Below are 16,923 nucleotides of genomic sequence, written 5' to 3' on the forward strand. Positions count from 1 at the left end.
TTATGGGGCCACGGGACTCCCTGTGACCAGCCGCGTGGGTGTGGAAAGTCCCACGTCATTTCCATGCCATCGCTTAGAGAAGCTCGCATGTGACTTTCCACACGTCCGTTCCTCTGTCCCAGAGACCGTGAAGGCCACATGTTCCTGATGTCATAGCTACAAGATGGTGATGCCCCTGAGACATGGCCGGAACAGAGCCCCCTACCATTTGATCCATGAAACATAAGCAAGAATAACTTGTGTTGTGCTGAGCACCTGAGTTTCTGAGGTTGTTTGTGGCGGTAGTCTTGCCTCGCTTATCCGACTAACATACAGAGGGGCCTGACGCTTCCTTATAAACAAGAAGCAGAGGGGCGCCTGGGTGGCTCAGTCGATTAAGCATCTGACTCTTAATTTTGGCTCAGGTCATGCTCACGGCTGTGAGTTCAAGTCCCACGTCGGGATCTGCACTGACATTGTGGACCCTGCTTAGGATTCTCTTCCTCCCTCTCTCTCTGCCCCTCCCCTGTTCTCTCTCTCTCTATCTCTCAAAATAAATAAACATTAAAAAATTTGTTTAAAAGGAGCCTCTTGCACTGTTGGTGGGAATGCAAACTGGCGCAGCCGCTCTGGAGAACAGTGTGGAGGTCCCTCAAAACATGAAACGTAGAACCACCCTACGATGCAGCAAGTGCACTCTAGGTATTTATCCAAAGAACACCAAAATGCTGATTCAAACGGGCGCTGCACCCCTAACAGGTCCCTGGTCACTGTGTCAAATTATGGAAGGAGCCCAAATGAACGGATGACAAATAGATTAAGAAGATGTGGTGTATATACACAGTGGAATACTACTGAGCGATGAAAAGGAATGAAATCTTGCCATTTGCAACAACGTGGATGGTTGCTAAATGGAATAAGTCCGGCAGAGAAAGACAACTATCAGATGACTTCACTCACAGGTGGAATTTGAGAAACACAACAGATGAACACGGGGGGACGGGAAGGAAAAATAAGATAAAAACAGGGAGGGAGGCAAACCCTAAGAGAGTCTTAAATACAGAGAACAAACTGAGGGTTTATGGAGGGGGAGCGGGCTGGATGGGGGATGGGCACTGGGTTCTGCTCCTGAAGCCAAGACTACAACGTATTTATGGGAACACGACAAAAGGAGCAGAAGATAACAAGAAAAACAAGCAGCCCAAATGGAGGGAAATCAAGCACATGGCGAACCGGGATGGGGCTGCAGCGAGCGTGGTGAGGGTCGCAGGACAGTAACCTGGGCTGAGAGAGGCCAGGCTGATGGTACGGCCCCTCCTCAAGGCACAGGGACGTGCCAGTGCCCTGGAGCCTCTGGAGGCAGCGCGCGTCCTGGGACAGAGGGGAGGCCCCCCCCCCCCGGGGCGCAGGCGAGGTCCCTTACCGTGGCCAGGGGGACGATGGCCGCCAGGTCCTTCTGGCTGATGAAGATCTCGGACACGGCCGTGTCGGTGGTCGCCGTCCGTGGGTACTCCACCTGCCAGGTGATGGGCTGCGTCCCCGAGAGGCTGCTGAAGCTGGCTATTTCGAAGTTCATCTGCACGACCTCGCTGAACGAGCTGCTGCTTCTGGAAGGGAGGGAGCAAAGGAGATAAATGGCTTTTAGCTGACCGTGTTCCGTGCGAGGGCCCTTTTCTCTCCTTCGGGCTGCAACTCGCATCTAAGGAGAGAGCAGACACCTGCCGGGGACGGTGCGGGCACGACCTCCACGTCAGGGCCATGGCGGCTGGGACGGAGGGAGCGGCCCTCACAAGGGAGGAACCGGGCAGAGTCTGGAGTGCTGGGTGTTCACAGGTGTCTGGGCCGGTTTGTACCAGCTCCTCAGACAAGCGGCGAATCCCGTGGCCTTATCCCTGCAGAAGGAGCCTGGGGAACTCTGGACTAAAGAGACTCCCTTTGAGCTGAGTTTGGCGGGTGAGCCCGTCGTGGCAGGTGGCTCGCTCACCACCGTTGACCCGCCCTGGCGTCTCCTCCTGTCCTGTAGGGGCCGACAATCACAGCAGGGCCCTCGGCGTCTGGGTGCAGGGCTGAGGGGGCTGGGGATGCAGGCGGGGGGGGGGGGGCCATGACGACGCGGCAGCTCGGAGGACGTGAGCAGTTCCGGGCAGGGGCGGGGGCACCTCCCGCGAACAGCCCTCGGTCACTGTGCCGGCCGGCTGGTGCCAGGTTTCCACGCAGCTGCTGCTTTTCTCCACCGGTGTCCTCCCGGCTGCCTCGCTGGCTCATCGCGGCAGCTCTCCTGGAGACCGCGTGACCTGCCTCGCACACCCTGACACGGCCTCTTGTGCCTCGACGGAGGGGCCCGTAGCTAGCGGGACTCTGGTTCCCCACGAGGCGTCCCGCTCAACACCCTGAATCCGAGGTGAGCCCAGACACGTGTCTCGTTAGCAAGCTTGCCCCAGCGGGTGTGACCGTCCAAACTTCTCGTTTTTTTCAGACACCGCGGCGAAGGCCCCCGAAGGGGGAATCGGCTTGCTCACGACCCCGCAGAGTCAGAGCGAAGGTGGCATCTCTGGACCCCTGAACCTGTGCTCTCCACGGCAGCCGGAGGTCAAGTGTGGGGTCACGAGGCACCCAGCGAGTGAGTTTCTCCAGTGAGGGGGTCGGCAGACCGCGGCCCGTGAGTCGAATCCAGGCTGCCGCCCGTCTGCGTGAACCGTTTCGCTGGAACGCGGCCCTGGGTGGGCTTTGCGTGTCGCCTCCGCCGCTTTTGCGCTGCAGGAGCAGGGGCGAGTAGCGGAGTGAGGCTGTGGAAAGCCTGCAGAGCCTCGAGTATTTATCACCTACACCAGCCCTTGTTGCGGGAGGTCAGAGAAAGGGAACCGGGAGAGCTCTCTGGAGCTGCCGAATCGACAGAATCGCCATTGGTGGAAATGGGCAGGAAGGAGGCTTTCCAGGCACGCAGCGGAGTCTGCAGGGCAGGATGCTGGTGAGCCGGAAAGCCGGGCAGCGGAGGGCCTGCAGTGCCCGCTTGCCCCCGTGCTGTGCTCCGGAACGTGGGGGGCCGGGCAGCCGACGGCAGTTATCGCAGGCTGGCGTCCCCCGCGTTTCCGAGGGAATCGAGGGGAACTTTCCATGGCACGTCGAGAGGGAAACAGGTCTGCTTACCAACTGCACCCCAGGGCTGCCCCAGTGGCTCAGTCAGTTAAGCGTCTGATTCTTGATCTCGGCTCAGGTCACGATCTCACAGTTCATGAGTTCAAGCCCTGCACCGGGCTCTGTGCTGATGGTGCAGAGCCCGCTTGTCATTCTCTCTTCTCTCTCTCTCTCTCTCAAAATAAATTAATAAACTTAAAAAGAACAACAACCCTGTACCCCCCAAACAGAGGCCGGTACCACTATGACGAGTTGCTAAGAGAAACCCTTCCCTTTGCTGGGGTGATAAGGACACACCCACCCGATCTTTGGGGGGCTTGCTCAGCAGCCAGAAGGCTAATTCTCCAGCCCATCACCCTCAGCCCTGTTCGGCAGCTGGGGGAGGAGGTGACGGGGAGGTGGCCGCACTGACCAAAGCCCCCCGGGACTCGGGAATCTGCCTCGTGCTCTCCGCGCGGGAAGTGGTACCAAGGAAACCACGGTTTATGGGATGCTGGATACCCTCGTGGGAGGGAACACAAATCCGTTGTCTGGTGCATCCGCCCATGAGCTGTGCAATCTCAAGAACGGACGACTTGGCCTTGGAAAATGAGGAAGAAGTGTCCGGAGTCTGGAATGTTTCCAAACTAAGAGAGTCACACTTGGTCCGGCAGCTAAGCCTGCAGGGACCTGAGCCTGCTCGACTCGGCCCCCAGAAATCCTTCCCACCTGCTCTGGCCCAGTCTGTCTCTTCCCTGGGCGACAGGCGGGGCTTTATGTCAGGGGGTCAACTGTGCTCTGTTAGCAAGAACCCTCGCACGGGCACCTCCTTCCTCGGCAGAGCTGGGTACGGGCTGAGTACGCTGGAGACGTCCAGCGGTTGCTTGATAGACTCTGCTCAGTCTATCTTCCTTGGTCACGGATGAGACAAAAGCCCCAAGACCCTGCTGTGGCCCCACTGGGATGTGCTAGAGTCTGCGACGTGCCTCAACCCGTGCCCATCTTCATTTTCTTAGAAAACTCTATTTTGAGCATCACAGCAGCCGACCCCACCTACTGAGACTAAGCGCCGTCATCTAGACGACTGAAATGACAGCCTTCCCCTTCTCCAGGTAGGACACTGGAATGCGGAAGGGGCAGCTCAACTCAACCCGAGCTGCGTCCTCTTCCGCTGCAATTGTGCGAAAGGGGGTCTCAGTGCCGGACAAGAGAAAAGAGACGCGGAGTTTGCCTTTGCGACTTTGAAAGATATCGTGTTATATGGTTTTTGCAGGCGACAGGTGACTTTCCTGAGGTATTCTCAAGGTAACGTAAGAATAAAGACAACAAGCGGCAACTGGGTGGCTCAGTCGGTTAAGCGTCCGACTTCAGCTCGGGTCACGATCTCACGGTTCGTGGGTTCGAGCCCCGCGTCGGGCTCTGTGCTGACAGCTCGGAGTCCGGAGCCTGCTTCCGATTCTGTGTCTCCTTCTCGCTCTGCCCCACCCCCACTTGCGCTCTGTCTCTTAAAAATAAATAAGTATTTTTAAAAATCAAAAAAAAAAAAAAAAGACAACAAGCCACCGTGTATGAAATGTTCCCTGCGTACCAGGCACTGGACCAGGTCCCATGCATATATTATTTCAAATCCCAATAAAATCCCTTTCAGAGGTAATTGTGGTTCCTATTTTGCACAAATGCCAGAGCAGAGCACTTTCTCGGGTCCCTGCACCCAGGAGGCGTTTTGCACTATGTGGTGCTCAACCAGGGGTGGAAGGCAGTGCCTGGCCAGGTGCCCATCGGGAACCTGCCACAGCCCCCCACTCGTGCTGACTCTTGGTTTCAAGATGGAAAAACAATTAGGAGTCACAGTGTGGGGGAAACTCCAGCTTTCCCCGGAGCTGTGCAGAATCCCGGGTCAGAGTGGCATCAGGGTGGTGCTGGGGGCAGAAGGTTGACACAGTTTTGCAGGGGGCTGGAGACCTCAGGCCGAGAGGAGCAAGAAGCTGGCCCGTGTCGGCAGGGATCTCGGGAACAGATGCGACAGAATAGGCCAGGCAAGCCCGGCCTGACAGTGAGATACACCCCAGGGAGGCTCGGGATGAAACATTCTGACTCCAGACGAGGAATTCCTTTGGGAAGAAAGAATCGACTCCTTCGTCGGTTCTCCTGGACTTCTGTGGGACTGTGCTTCTTCCTACCCTCCCTCACCCCACACGGCTTTTACCTGCTTCGTCCCTAAAATCTACATAATGTGACATACCCACAGTAAAGTGAGTTGAGCCACAGTTTGAAACGTGAGACTTTAGGGGCGCTTAGGGGAGAAAGCCACATGGTGCCTGTGGTCCGGCTCTGCTCATCTGAATGGATACGTGGCCTCCTCGCTCCCACCAACCGCCGCCTTGTGGATCATGAAGCGTTTTTTTTTTTTTTCTGGAGTTTTTCTATAAAATGTCTGAATTTTAAAATATAAGAACCTCAACCTTTTAGCCGTGATGCCGCTCAAATCTGCATCTCTGCTGGCTGTCAGTTTGCGGTCTCTGGCTCAGGAAGGTGGTATCCCTGTCTTCTGGAGGCAGCACTGCAAAGAAGGGCCATGCTCGTTGGACGATGGGGCCCTGAAGACAATGCAGGGGGATGGTTTCCAAACTGTGGTCCCAGGACCCTTAGCATACCAAGGGGCAGTGACAGCGGTGGCCGTGGGACTGGAGTTGGTCCTTAACGTCACCCCTGCAGCACCAAAAGCAACTCCACCCCTACGTGTTATAATATTGGGCCTCCAAGAAGTACTTATTTAAAGGATGGAGAAGAAAACAAGGCACGAGGGAAGGAAGAGAAGGGAGGGAGGAGGGAACCAGGGGGGTGGGGCCAAGACTGTCACGCGAGACTCTGCCAAGGAAACACAGCAAGCGTTACGATCGAGCGCGCTGTGGGTCCTGAGTTCAAATCCTGGTTCCACCAGCTCGGTACCTTTGGGCAACTCGGCCTCCTTTTCCCTGTTTGCAAACTGGAGATGCGACTTGTTCCCATTTCACAGAGTTGGTGTGAGAATAAGGAAATGAGCCAACGGGTGTCACGCACTTAGAATGCTTTCGCACTAGCGAACATCAGCAAACGTTAACTGTTCTTGTTTTTAGCACAACTTGGCACTGTGTTTGTGCTCAGTGACTTGAGGTTTGACTGCCTAAAGCCACCATTAAAACATGCCCCTCAGGGCTGGTCCAGGAGTCCCTGAGAACAAGCCACAGTAGAGACATAATTCTCCACCATTCATTGCCATCTGGGATTTATTCGGATTTGTGTTTACTCCATAGCTGTCCCCGTCAGACACGACACCACGGTATCACAACTTCCGCTGGCAGATGGAGACCAAGAAAGGAAGAAATCTGTGTGTGGTTTTGTCCGTCGTCAGTGCCCTCCTGCCGTCTCTGAGCTGATGGAAATCTTTGCTAAGCTTTTGCCTTGAAGGGCCCAAGAGCCCTGCATGTCTGCCCATCTGGGGCCAGTGGTACTGTTGGAGTAATAAAGAGAAGAATTTAAACACTTAAGTGACTCCAGAGGGTGCCTAAGAACCACCACTTGCTAAATCAATAGTGTAGATTTATTGCAGTAACTCTTGAAAGAAATTTTCAAAATTGGCTTAAAAAAAGCTCTTACTCAAAAACAAATAAATTCCCCCAATAGTCATAATCAAGTTTGGACCTGTGGAAACCCAATTTACCAAACCTTTTAGCGACTGAACTCTATCTCGTAAGAAAATGGAGTCTGGGGGGTGTGTTATGGCCCCATCAGGACTCCCCTTCTCCACTATCGGGTGTACAGGATTTCAACAGCCACTGGTGACAGAAAGAAATGAGGCTAACAAAATGAAGAAATCAACCTTAGAATAGGGAAGCCAGTCCAGGAGAACAGAGTCATTCAGTCCGGGCTTTTATTTTATGCATTCTGCTTCATGCGAATTTCATGAAGGCAAAGGACACCCGCTTCCCTTCCAGGAAGACTTTATTAGATAGTTCATTGACCCCAATGTCAACACAGATGCCTAAGGGACCTCCAAGAGCTCTCCATGGTGCTGAAGGAATCACGTCAGGATATGAGTTGCAAGGAACAGAAGTCACCTTGGGTTGACTGGCAAAGAAAAGGAAACTTACCAAATGCCTCAAAATTACGAAAAAGTGTGGAGAGAGAGACATGGAGAGTAGGCGGGAGCAAAGGAAACTTAAAAGACCAGAGCCTGGGACAAAACCAGTTGTTCTGTCATCAAAACCGATGGTGCCACAACTAATTTTCTACTGTCCTGGATTGTTTTTGCATCAGAAGCCCACGCTCAAAGGGCTGAGTGGAGAAATCCGAATGGCTAAGATAACACACCCTAAAAGATACCAGGGCAGCGAGGAAGGATCTTTCGTCCTTGCTGTCTGCAATTAGCACATAGGGAAAGATGCATGTTAACAGTGCATGACAGACAGGGGAAGAAAAGCCAGGAAGGTTGCTCTGTTCCCAAGCACCTTTGAACTAGATTAGGAGTTTGGATTTAAAGAAGAAACATTCACCTTCTCTCTCTGTCAGCCCCCAAAGCCTGAAATGTTATAGGAGCGGATACATGTATGAAGGGGTGAGGAAAGTGAGTTCTCTACTGCGAGCGTTCTCCTGCAAATCCCATTGGTACCGATGACAGTGCTTCAGAGGAGAATCGCAGCCCTCATGAAAACAATCCGAGCCTTCTCGTCCTATAAAGCAGGGCTTTCAGACTCAGCTGCATGTTAGAATCACCTGCAGAGAGTAAGGGAAAAATGATTGATACCTGGGTCTACCCTGGACCAACGGAATCAGAATCTCAAGAGGTGACACTCAGACACTAGGATTTTTAATGCTCAGGTGATTTTAATGTGCGGCCACGGCATCAGCAATTACAGCTACCCACAAAAAGTTTCTCTCTCTGTGACTTCCAAGCACTTCACTTGTAAATTATTATTACTTTTTTGCTTCCCGGTGTCTATGTAGCAATTGTACTGGGTAGGTGTTACGACCACGGGCTCTGAAATCAGACACGCAGGTTTGATTTCTGACTTTGCTCCTCAGTGGGATTGGGAACGATCCCGGGTGAGTTACTTAACCCTTCAGTTCTCAGCCTTGGTGGCAATCTTGAATGACTTGGTGGAGGAGGTTTAAAAAATTCTGATGTCTGAGTCCCACCTCTGGGATCTTACCTTCACCGGTCTGGAGTGAAACCGGGCATTCTTAGGGACTCTGCAGATGATTCTAATACGCAGCAAGGTGTGAGAACCGCTAATTTCACCTCTGTAAGAACTGGCTTCTTGATTTGTGCTAAGCCAACCTCACGAGGCTACTGCAGGGAAAAATGGTATATAGCACGCGTGTAGAGCTTAGAACACACAATCGCAACTATGTTACCACTATAATATTTCTGCTGTTCAGTAACCTAGAAGGACTTGCAAACCTTTGTCCTCTTGGGGCCACAAGACCTGGGATTTGCTGAAGGCAGCAGGTGGGGAGAAAACAGGACCATACCCAAGCCCCCCAGGTCCTGACCCAACGTCCCCCCACGGGGTGTCAGATTCACGTCCACTCTGCCCCTGGATCTGGCTGGAGCACATCCTGTCACTTATTTTCCTTGCTACAGCATGACGGGTGAGTGTGAGCCCAGGCTTTGGAGGCAAAGCCTTGGATATGAATCCCACACTTAGCCTGGGGTTACTATGCGTATCACTCATGTGTCAGTTTCCTCATCTCTGAAATGGGGCTATACACTCTGGTCTTGCAGGGTATTGTGCATATTCAGGCAGATAAATGTGCAAGCTTAACCACCCTGGGAGCCTGGCACACAGCTGTGTAAATCTTGGCAACTAATCCAATTAGTGAAATAAACTGGGGTCTGCGAGAGGGATACGGGTAAGCTGAACGAAACTGTGGGCCAAGGAGAACCCTTGATAGGTGAGGAGAAAGCAGGAAGGTGCCCAGTTCCTCTCGATCCCTGTGGGATCCTCCCCCGACTCCCATCGGCTCCAGGGATCTCTGGGCCACACAATGGCACAATTGTGGAATGCTTTCTGGCTAGCTTTTATTTTCCATGCACGCTGCAGTTTCCCGAACCTAACACGCCAGGAATGTATGCTATATTAATTGGCAAGCAGCTGAAATTTTAGCTAAATTGGGTCACACTTCAAGAAATACAGCTGCCAAGAGGACCTCGGAGGTCTGGGTGGGAGAGGCATGGACCCGTACGACATTCTTAGGGTTCTGCAGCACCATGGTGGGTTTCCTGGTGCCGCCATGGTGGTCCCTACCCCCAGGGGAAAGCACTGGTTCCATCCCGTCAGATCCAGTTGGGTCGTGGGGATGCCCAGATGCAAGACCGCATGGAGACAGAGAGGCCCAGCCATCCTAGGTCCAAGGGCTCTATATGAGAGTCTAGGGAAAAACAACAGAGGAATTGCCCATGGGTGTCCTATTTATTATGACAAATTAGAGTTGTTTGAAGATAACGAACTTGGGACAGTTTGTTACACAGCAACAGAGAGGGGATGTGGGCCCTGACAGCTCTTTCGAGACCTTAGGTTATCCTCTGTGCTTTCCCAGCGGGATATGGCAGAGGTTGAACACAATCAGCTTGGGGTGCAAGAAGCAGGGAGGAGGAGGAGTCCACCCCACTGCCTGGCCCCCAAAGGCCCTGAGTGGCGCAGGGGAGCGGCAGAATTTTCACCGAGTTCCAGGGAAGGTACTGAAGTCCACTGACAGAACAGAGGCGGACCCCAACCTGGCCTCAGTCTCCCGCAGAGGGGCACCTGGGGTGCTCTCAGAGGTCAGGTAGAAGCCTGGAAACCTCATGAACATCAGCATCAAACAATGACCACGCCCAGCACAGGGTGGCATCCCTGTGGATGAAGCCAGAAGAGGGAACATCTATGTGAAGACCCAATTCCATAGTCCACAGTCACCCGACTCTTCCCACTGGGCTAATATTGAAGAAAGTCAGACCAAGCTTGACAAACTGCCGGGCTGTGTTTGAATGTGAGATGCCTCAGCAAGCTTGGAATCAACCAGATTAATTTTTCTGCTACGGAGCAGCAGGGGGGCTTAAGGCGCAAGGACAGATGAAGGAAGAGAGTTGTATACATTGTTTCGCACACTAGAGGTTGCAGATTGTGGAATATGGTGTAACAAACGTTCACTGACTGACAATTCTGAGCCTCTCCTCGGGATTAGCAATCGGGAAGTAACTTTCATCCTCCATATCTTAATAATTCAGTGTGTCTCTCTCTCCCTACACTGTTCCTTATCTACCATTTTCTTCCCGGATTTTTCTATTTTGGCCTCCTTAGTATTACTCAAAGACACCAAGCTTCTTTCTACCTCAGTGCCTTTGCACTTGCTTGCCCCAGACGTCTTGATGGCTCACCCACCGCTGCATTCGCCCTATTATGCACGGCTCACTCAGCCACTTTATCTGTATCGCCACACGACACATTAGACATTTAGATGCATTTGGTCATTTACCATCTGCCTCCCTCTTCTCAACGCTCACTGTTCTATCCTCATGATACATCACAGCGCTGACCATAGGAGGTGCTCAGTAAATATTTGTTGAATGAATAATGAATGAGTGATGGCTCCAGGAGCCAAGTGCGCTGATATTCACACTTTTCTTTCCTTCCACTGGTCAGGTTAATATTAATTTCGACTCTAGGAAGGAGGAAGAGCCTCTGCTTGGTGGAGACAGGGGGGCAGACGCATCCTTTGAAGCTATCAGCCTTCCCAGAAGCATTGAACTCCTTCCAAGAGCGAAGCCAAAAGCAGAGCCCATTGGAGACCTTCCAGGAAAGACACGCTCCAAGGTCCACTACTAAAACTTCGTATTTTCCAAATATCACAGAAGACAGTTGGAGCTGCTCCAAAGCTTGCTATTGAATTTTATGCCTGCTGAGCTCCACTAAATACATAATGAGAGGCTGAATTAACTATGCAAAAGTATAATTTACAGTTAATGTTTGTAATTGATGAGTTGAGGGTCTCAGTGGCACAGTGAGAACTGTTCGAACTCGAGGAACCGGAGGAGACGGGGGATGTTTTTGCAAAATGGCAGGCGTGCTCCGCTCAGCACCGAGCCGTCCGCCCATCGAACGCTCGCCAAACATCTGCTTTTTGGGCCAGCCACCGTCCTCCCACGCCGCGGACGCGGAGTGAAGGCACCGCGTCCACAGCGGGTCACGGGCCTCCACAGGAGCTCCCCCAAGCCCGGTATCAGTTCCCCAAATATTAGGCTAAAGACACAGGGAGGAGACCGACCAGAGAGAATGCAGATGCCACACCTCGTGGGGCCTCTCTGCTCTCGTCCCTGGTCATTTTCCGAGCAGGCAGGTCGCACCGGAGTGGAGAAAGGAGTCTAATTGTTGCGCTCCCACTTCCCTTTTTACTGGGGGGGGGGGTCCACAGTACCCCCACTCAGGGAAAAGCTACACAAACAATCCCTGCCCACTTATCTAATATCCTCAGACCCAGCTGTGTGATAGAATCACTTAGTGAGCTTTTACAAAACACCAAGGCTTTTATTCATTGCATTTTAAATTTTTTGTTTAAATTCAAGTTAGCTAACATACGGTGCAGTATTGGCTTCAGGAGTAGAACCCACTGATTCATCACTTACATGTGACCCCCAGGGCTCATCCCGACAAGTGTCCTCAGTGCCCACCCCCGCCCCCCACCTCCTCATCCCCAGGAACTCTCAGTTTGTTCTCTGCATTGAAGAGTCTCTTATGGTTTGCCTCCTGCTGTTTTTATCTTATTTTTCCTTCCCTTCCCCTGTGTTCATGAGTTCCTCAAGTTCCACATACGAGTGATAGCATGTGATACCTGTCTTTCTCTGACTGACTCATTTCGCCCAGCATAACACCCTCCAGTTCCATCCACGCAGTTGCAAATGGCAAGATTTCATTCTTTTTGTTCGCCGAGTAATACTCCATTGTAGATATACTCCACATCTTCTTTATCTGTTCATCCATCGATGGACCTTTGGGCTCTTTCCATACTTTGGCTATTGTTGATAGTGCTGCTATAAACATATAAACATTGGGGTGCATGTGTCCCTTTGCAACAGCAGACCTGTGTCCCTTGGATAAATGCCTAGTAGTGCCATTGCTGGGTCGTAGGGCAGTTCTATTTGTAACTTTTTGAGGGACCTCCACACCGTTTTCCAGAGCGGCTGCACCAGTTCGCATGCCCACCAACAGTGCGGGAGGGCTCCCGTTTCCCCACATCCTCGCCAACATCTGTTGTTTGCTGAGTGGTTGACATCAGCCACTCTGATGTGGACCGGGAGAAGAAATATTGCTGAAATGTCGATACTACCCAAAGCAATCTACATGTTCAAAAAACCCCAGTGCCTTTTAAAAAACACCTCCTGGGGCGCCTGGGTGGCTCAGTCGGTTGAGCGTCCGACTTCGGCTCAGGTCATGATCTCACGGTTCGTGGGTTCGAGCCCCGCTTCGGGCTCTGTGCTGACAGCTCGGAGCCTGGAGCCTGTTTCTGATTCTGTGTCTCCCTCTCTCTCTGCCCCTCCCCTGCTCATGCTCTGTCTTTCTCTGTCTCAGAAATAAATAAACATCAAAAAATAAAAAAAATTAATAAAAACCCGTGGCTTTCATAAAATGCCAGGTCAATGTTTTATGTTAAAAAACAAATTGAGAAGGCATCACATTGGGTGCACCTGCTCAGGGGTCAGCTCTTCGCACTCAGCCCCCAGTCGGTTTCCAGGAGGGTCTGAGGAGGAAGGGTCTGGGGTTTGAGACGGCAGGACAGATAGGGCAAGGCCTGGACAGACAGCAGAGCATCTAGGGAAGGACGTGGGGTGTTGCTGGAAGAGGGAAGGGTTGGCTTCCCGTTTGGGGAAGATGCCTCGGGTCTCAGGGAGCAGAGTGGGCAGCTCGGGGCCGAAGGATGTGGCCGGATGGGGAGGGGGAGAGACCCCCTTAGTGCTCGTGATGGAGGGGACGCGGGACATAAGGCAGTGAGGAGTCGACCAGACTCAGCGACAGGAGCTCCTTTCTGTAACCATCTTCCTTGGACGCTTGTGTGTGGGTTGACAAAAAGGAACACTCGGCCTGATGCCAAGAGCTCCAGCCACTAAAGTAACGGCTGCTGTCCCCTTGCGGCCTGTGCCTCCGTGCACCCACTCCTCCGTGTCCTCGCGCCAGCTCCGTCACCCAGGCCCTCGTCCTCTTTCTCCGGACCGTTGTGGTTGCCTGTTCCCCCAGATGCCTCTCTTGTCTGCTCCGGGGTCAGAGGGGCCTTTCTGTAAAACGCAACTCAGAGGGCCACGCGCATCCTTAAAGTCCCTCTGGCTTCCTTCCACGGTGACCATACAACCTGGGGTCCCTGCCTGGACGCGTCCCCTCCCTCCCATCTCACGTGCTGCCCCCTCCCCCTTGGTCACCGTGCTCCGGCCGCACCCGGACTCTCTCTGCTCCGCAGCCGTGGCGAGCCCACGCCCACCTCTGTGTCTGCTGTTCCCTCCGGCTGCTCTTTGCGTGGCCGCGCGTGGCTCCGTCTTGTCACTTAGCAAGAAGCCAGCGCCTCCCAACACGTCCGGCTCCAAGAGACGCTCCCGCTACCCACGCTCCAGGAGAAACATCCCCAGCTAGGTTTTCACTCCCGCGCTGGCCACTGCTGGGGAGATTCTTTGGCCCTCCGTTGCTCATTTTCTGTCTTCCTCACCAACATGCAAGCTGTCTGAGATGAGAAACGTGGTCTGTCTCAGTCTCTGCCGTACCCCCGAGGCCGGGGATGGTTCCTGGGGATGCTGGCGGAGGTGAGCATGTCTCCATTAGGGGAATGAGTGGGTCTGCTCCTCTGCTCTACCCCCAGCCCCGTCACTCCTGGGTGACCTCGCCCGTTAGGTCAGCCAGCCATCCTGTAAACCTCCCTGTTCTTTCCTTGCAGCGCCTTCTGGAAGCATTCCAGAAGGGCACATCCGACAGGCTGAGCTCACTCGGGGAAGCGCAAGTAAGCAGGACTTCTGGAGGCGGGCTGTTGGGCCGCAGAGCGAGCCGTCCCTCAAGGATCTGCCCTCGTCGTTGGCTCGCCAGGGAAAAGAGATGCTGCTTCGGAACACAGGGGCGGCCCAGCTTCCCTTGCAGACCCCCTTCTCTGGGTTCCAGAGGCCTTTCCGCATCCCGGGGACAGGCACGGGGCCAAGCCTCCCTCTCAATCGACCAGTCTGCACCGGTCGGCACACCCAGCTCAGGAAGAGCTTTTATAAAGTGCCTCGACAGCGTCCCTAATAGAACTAGACGGGCTGCAGAGAAGTGCCTCCATCACAGAGAGAGAGGTCCTCTGTCACGCCAGTGGCTGCGGGTCCGCGGGAGACAACAAAGCATTTCACTAAGTCAGGGTTGACAGGTGGATGCCAGCAGGAAGAGCTCGCGAGTGGGGACGGGGAAGTGTAGCGGGGCCGTCCTGCCGTGTGTGTGAGGGGGGTGTGTGGGGGGTGCAGATTCTTCACGCTGAGCCCCCCGTCGCCCCAGGACGCACGTGAGAGGCAGCCCAGTGTGACAGGCCAACTGGGGAAGGGATCCAGAAAAGGCCCGTAACCCTGACGTCGTGGGTATTTCTTGCTTCTGAGCCTCCCGGCGTCCAGCCAGTTTGTACGACTGAACAGCATGGAATCGTCCTGCCCCTCGGACACTGAGCTGCGAAGGGAGATTCATTTCCGGTGGTAATTGGCCCCCACCTTAAAGACCGCAAGGTGAAGCGGCTGCTCTTGTCCTGCCCCGTGGCCGGGCCGGGTGGGTGCACCCTTCTGGGACGTCGCCGACACGTGTGGCCAAGAAGGGAGACACGAGGAACGGCCCAGTCAGCTCATTACTCCGGCCGCCGCTGGCTGGTCTTTCTGGCTCAAGGTCCCTGCTACGCCTTGTTCTGTATTTCACTGGTTCTGTCCTTTCCCAAGTCCGCGTTCTGCCTCTCAGGGTCCTGTGACCTCCTGCGGCTTTAGCTACCCAGATTCGGTTTCTGTAGCTTTGCAGCCACCGGCCATGAGCAGCACCCCCGGGTCACCCTGGCCTCTGCCTGGGCCTCAGTCTCCCCTTTAGTAGGAGGCTGTGGTCCAAGGACCAGGTGTCCCCGCACTTGAAGCTCTGCGCACAGTGGGGCTTATCCCACACCAGACGTCAGCGATTTGGGGAAGCCAGAGCCTGGAGACGATGGGGCTTTGGAAGACGCCCCTGCCTCCCTCCCGTTATTGGGGAGCCGCGTCTGATGGTTCCTTGTGTTCCAACACCAGGATGGTCTGGCTTGAAAGGCGGGCTGATGCCCTGAGCAAATGTCTCCCCTGTGAGCCGTCACCAGAAACAGCAAGAGAACCAGACATCGGGGGGGGGGGGGGGGTGGAATGCAGCAGATGGAAAGTGAACGGAGGGCCAAAACGGCGTTCCCCCACTTTGCTCTCGGGGGAGCCGTGTTTTCTCTCAGCGTGGCCGACCCCTCCGACCCACCGTAAGAAGGGAACGCGTGCTGGTGAGCGGCTCTCTCCCTCCTCGGACGTGAGGGACGGACCCGCCGCCGAAGCCGCTGTCCCTGGAGCAGCCGCCACGGAGAGCTCGGGGGGGGGGGGGGGATGTGTCGAATCAAAGGCACCGAAGCCGTGCCTGTTTAGCGGAGGCAGCCCAAGGGGGCCCACAATTTGGAAAACACCGTTCTTGGGTGTCTGGAAGCCGTGCGCGAAGACAGAGTAAAGATGCAGAAATGAACCGTGTCCTTCGAGAAATCAGTTTAAAGGCTGCAATTTCGTCTCAGAATAAACTCCGTTTAGGTGGACTCCCTGGACGGAGGGCTGCGGGGAATTGACTAATACTGTGTTCGCACCAGTGATGGAAACATCATCCTCGCTGCAAAACGGTTTCAATCCCAGAGCCCTCGCGTGCCCAAGTGTCGGGGAGCCAGCTCGACAGCTTGCTCTGGCTCATTTTCTGCGGGTCTCGGCCCGGCCGGGGAGGGCCGGGGGCTCCGAGCTCCCCCAGGCACGGGCTGGGAGGTCTCCAGCCACCTCTCCGCTTGCAGGGCGCCCCGTGCACGCCTTCACCGCAGAGCCACCGAGCCACGGCACCGGGTTTCGGGGGGCCCAGGGACCTGGTGGTGCCGGAACAGAGACCCTGTTTCTGCGGGAGGTTTCCTTCTGGCGCAGGTGCGGTGGGGGCCGGCCGCGAGGGTGGGGAGGCCGGCAGCACTGGAGCCAGGCCCGGAGGGGACGCCTCAGCGGCCAGGAGGAGGAAGGAAACGTGCCCGAGGCCGCCCGGGTAGGTGAACGGTAAAAAGAAGTACCGTGTGCCCCAAAGCGCCTTCCGCTCAGCGTGCGGTGAGGGACCCCGCGCTGAGCCGGGCACCCAGGCCCCGAGGCGGTCACGGTGGCAAGGAACAGGTGGCACTTTCGTGGCCCCGGCCGTGTGCCTGGCTCCGCTCCACACATTTCACGGGACCACGTAGGATTCAGAAGACTCCTCGAGGTGAGCAGTGCCATTATCCCCGCTTTCCAGATGGGGAAACTGAGGCGTGGAACGTCAGGCGCCTGGCCCAAGGCCGCGCTGGTAACGGGGAGATGAGACACTGATCCAGGCCGTCCCGTGTTCGGGCGTCAGGCAGCCACTCGGAGCCTCGGGGAGTCCATGCCGAGCGGAACCCCTGCTGCCTGGGTGTCGGGCGATGATTCTGGCATTTCTGTGTCCCCTGAGCCGGCCTTTCCTGCTGTGCAAACCGCCCTAGGCACCGGAGGCTGCTTTCCTGTCCAGGAGAGTGGAGACGGCGTCGTGCTGCAGGGCAAGGCCTGGACAGGTGTGCCCG

The 16,923-nt window shown here is 54.8% G+C and overlaps 1 protein-coding gene across 1 annotated transcript in view; it reads right to left on the reverse strand.

The window, feature by feature from the left end:
• TMEM132C (transmembrane protein 132C) overlaps positions 1–16,923 on the reverse strand; it is a 306,611-nt gene that overhangs the window by 67,489 nt on the left and 222,199 nt on the right. The window contains exon 4 of the mRNA XM_047828810.1: positions 1,403–1,586. Coding sequence (XP_047684766.1) covers positions 1,403–1,586 — 184 coding nt within the window. The remainder of the gene's footprint in view (positions 1–1,402; positions 1,587–16,923) is intronic.

Source organism: Prionailurus viverrinus, chromosome D3 (genome assembly GCF_022837055.1).
Source record: "Prionailurus viverrinus isolate Anna chromosome D3, UM_Priviv_1.0, whole genome shotgun sequence".
NCBI lineage: Eukaryota > Metazoa > Chordata > Mammalia > Carnivora > Felidae > Prionailurus > Prionailurus viverrinus.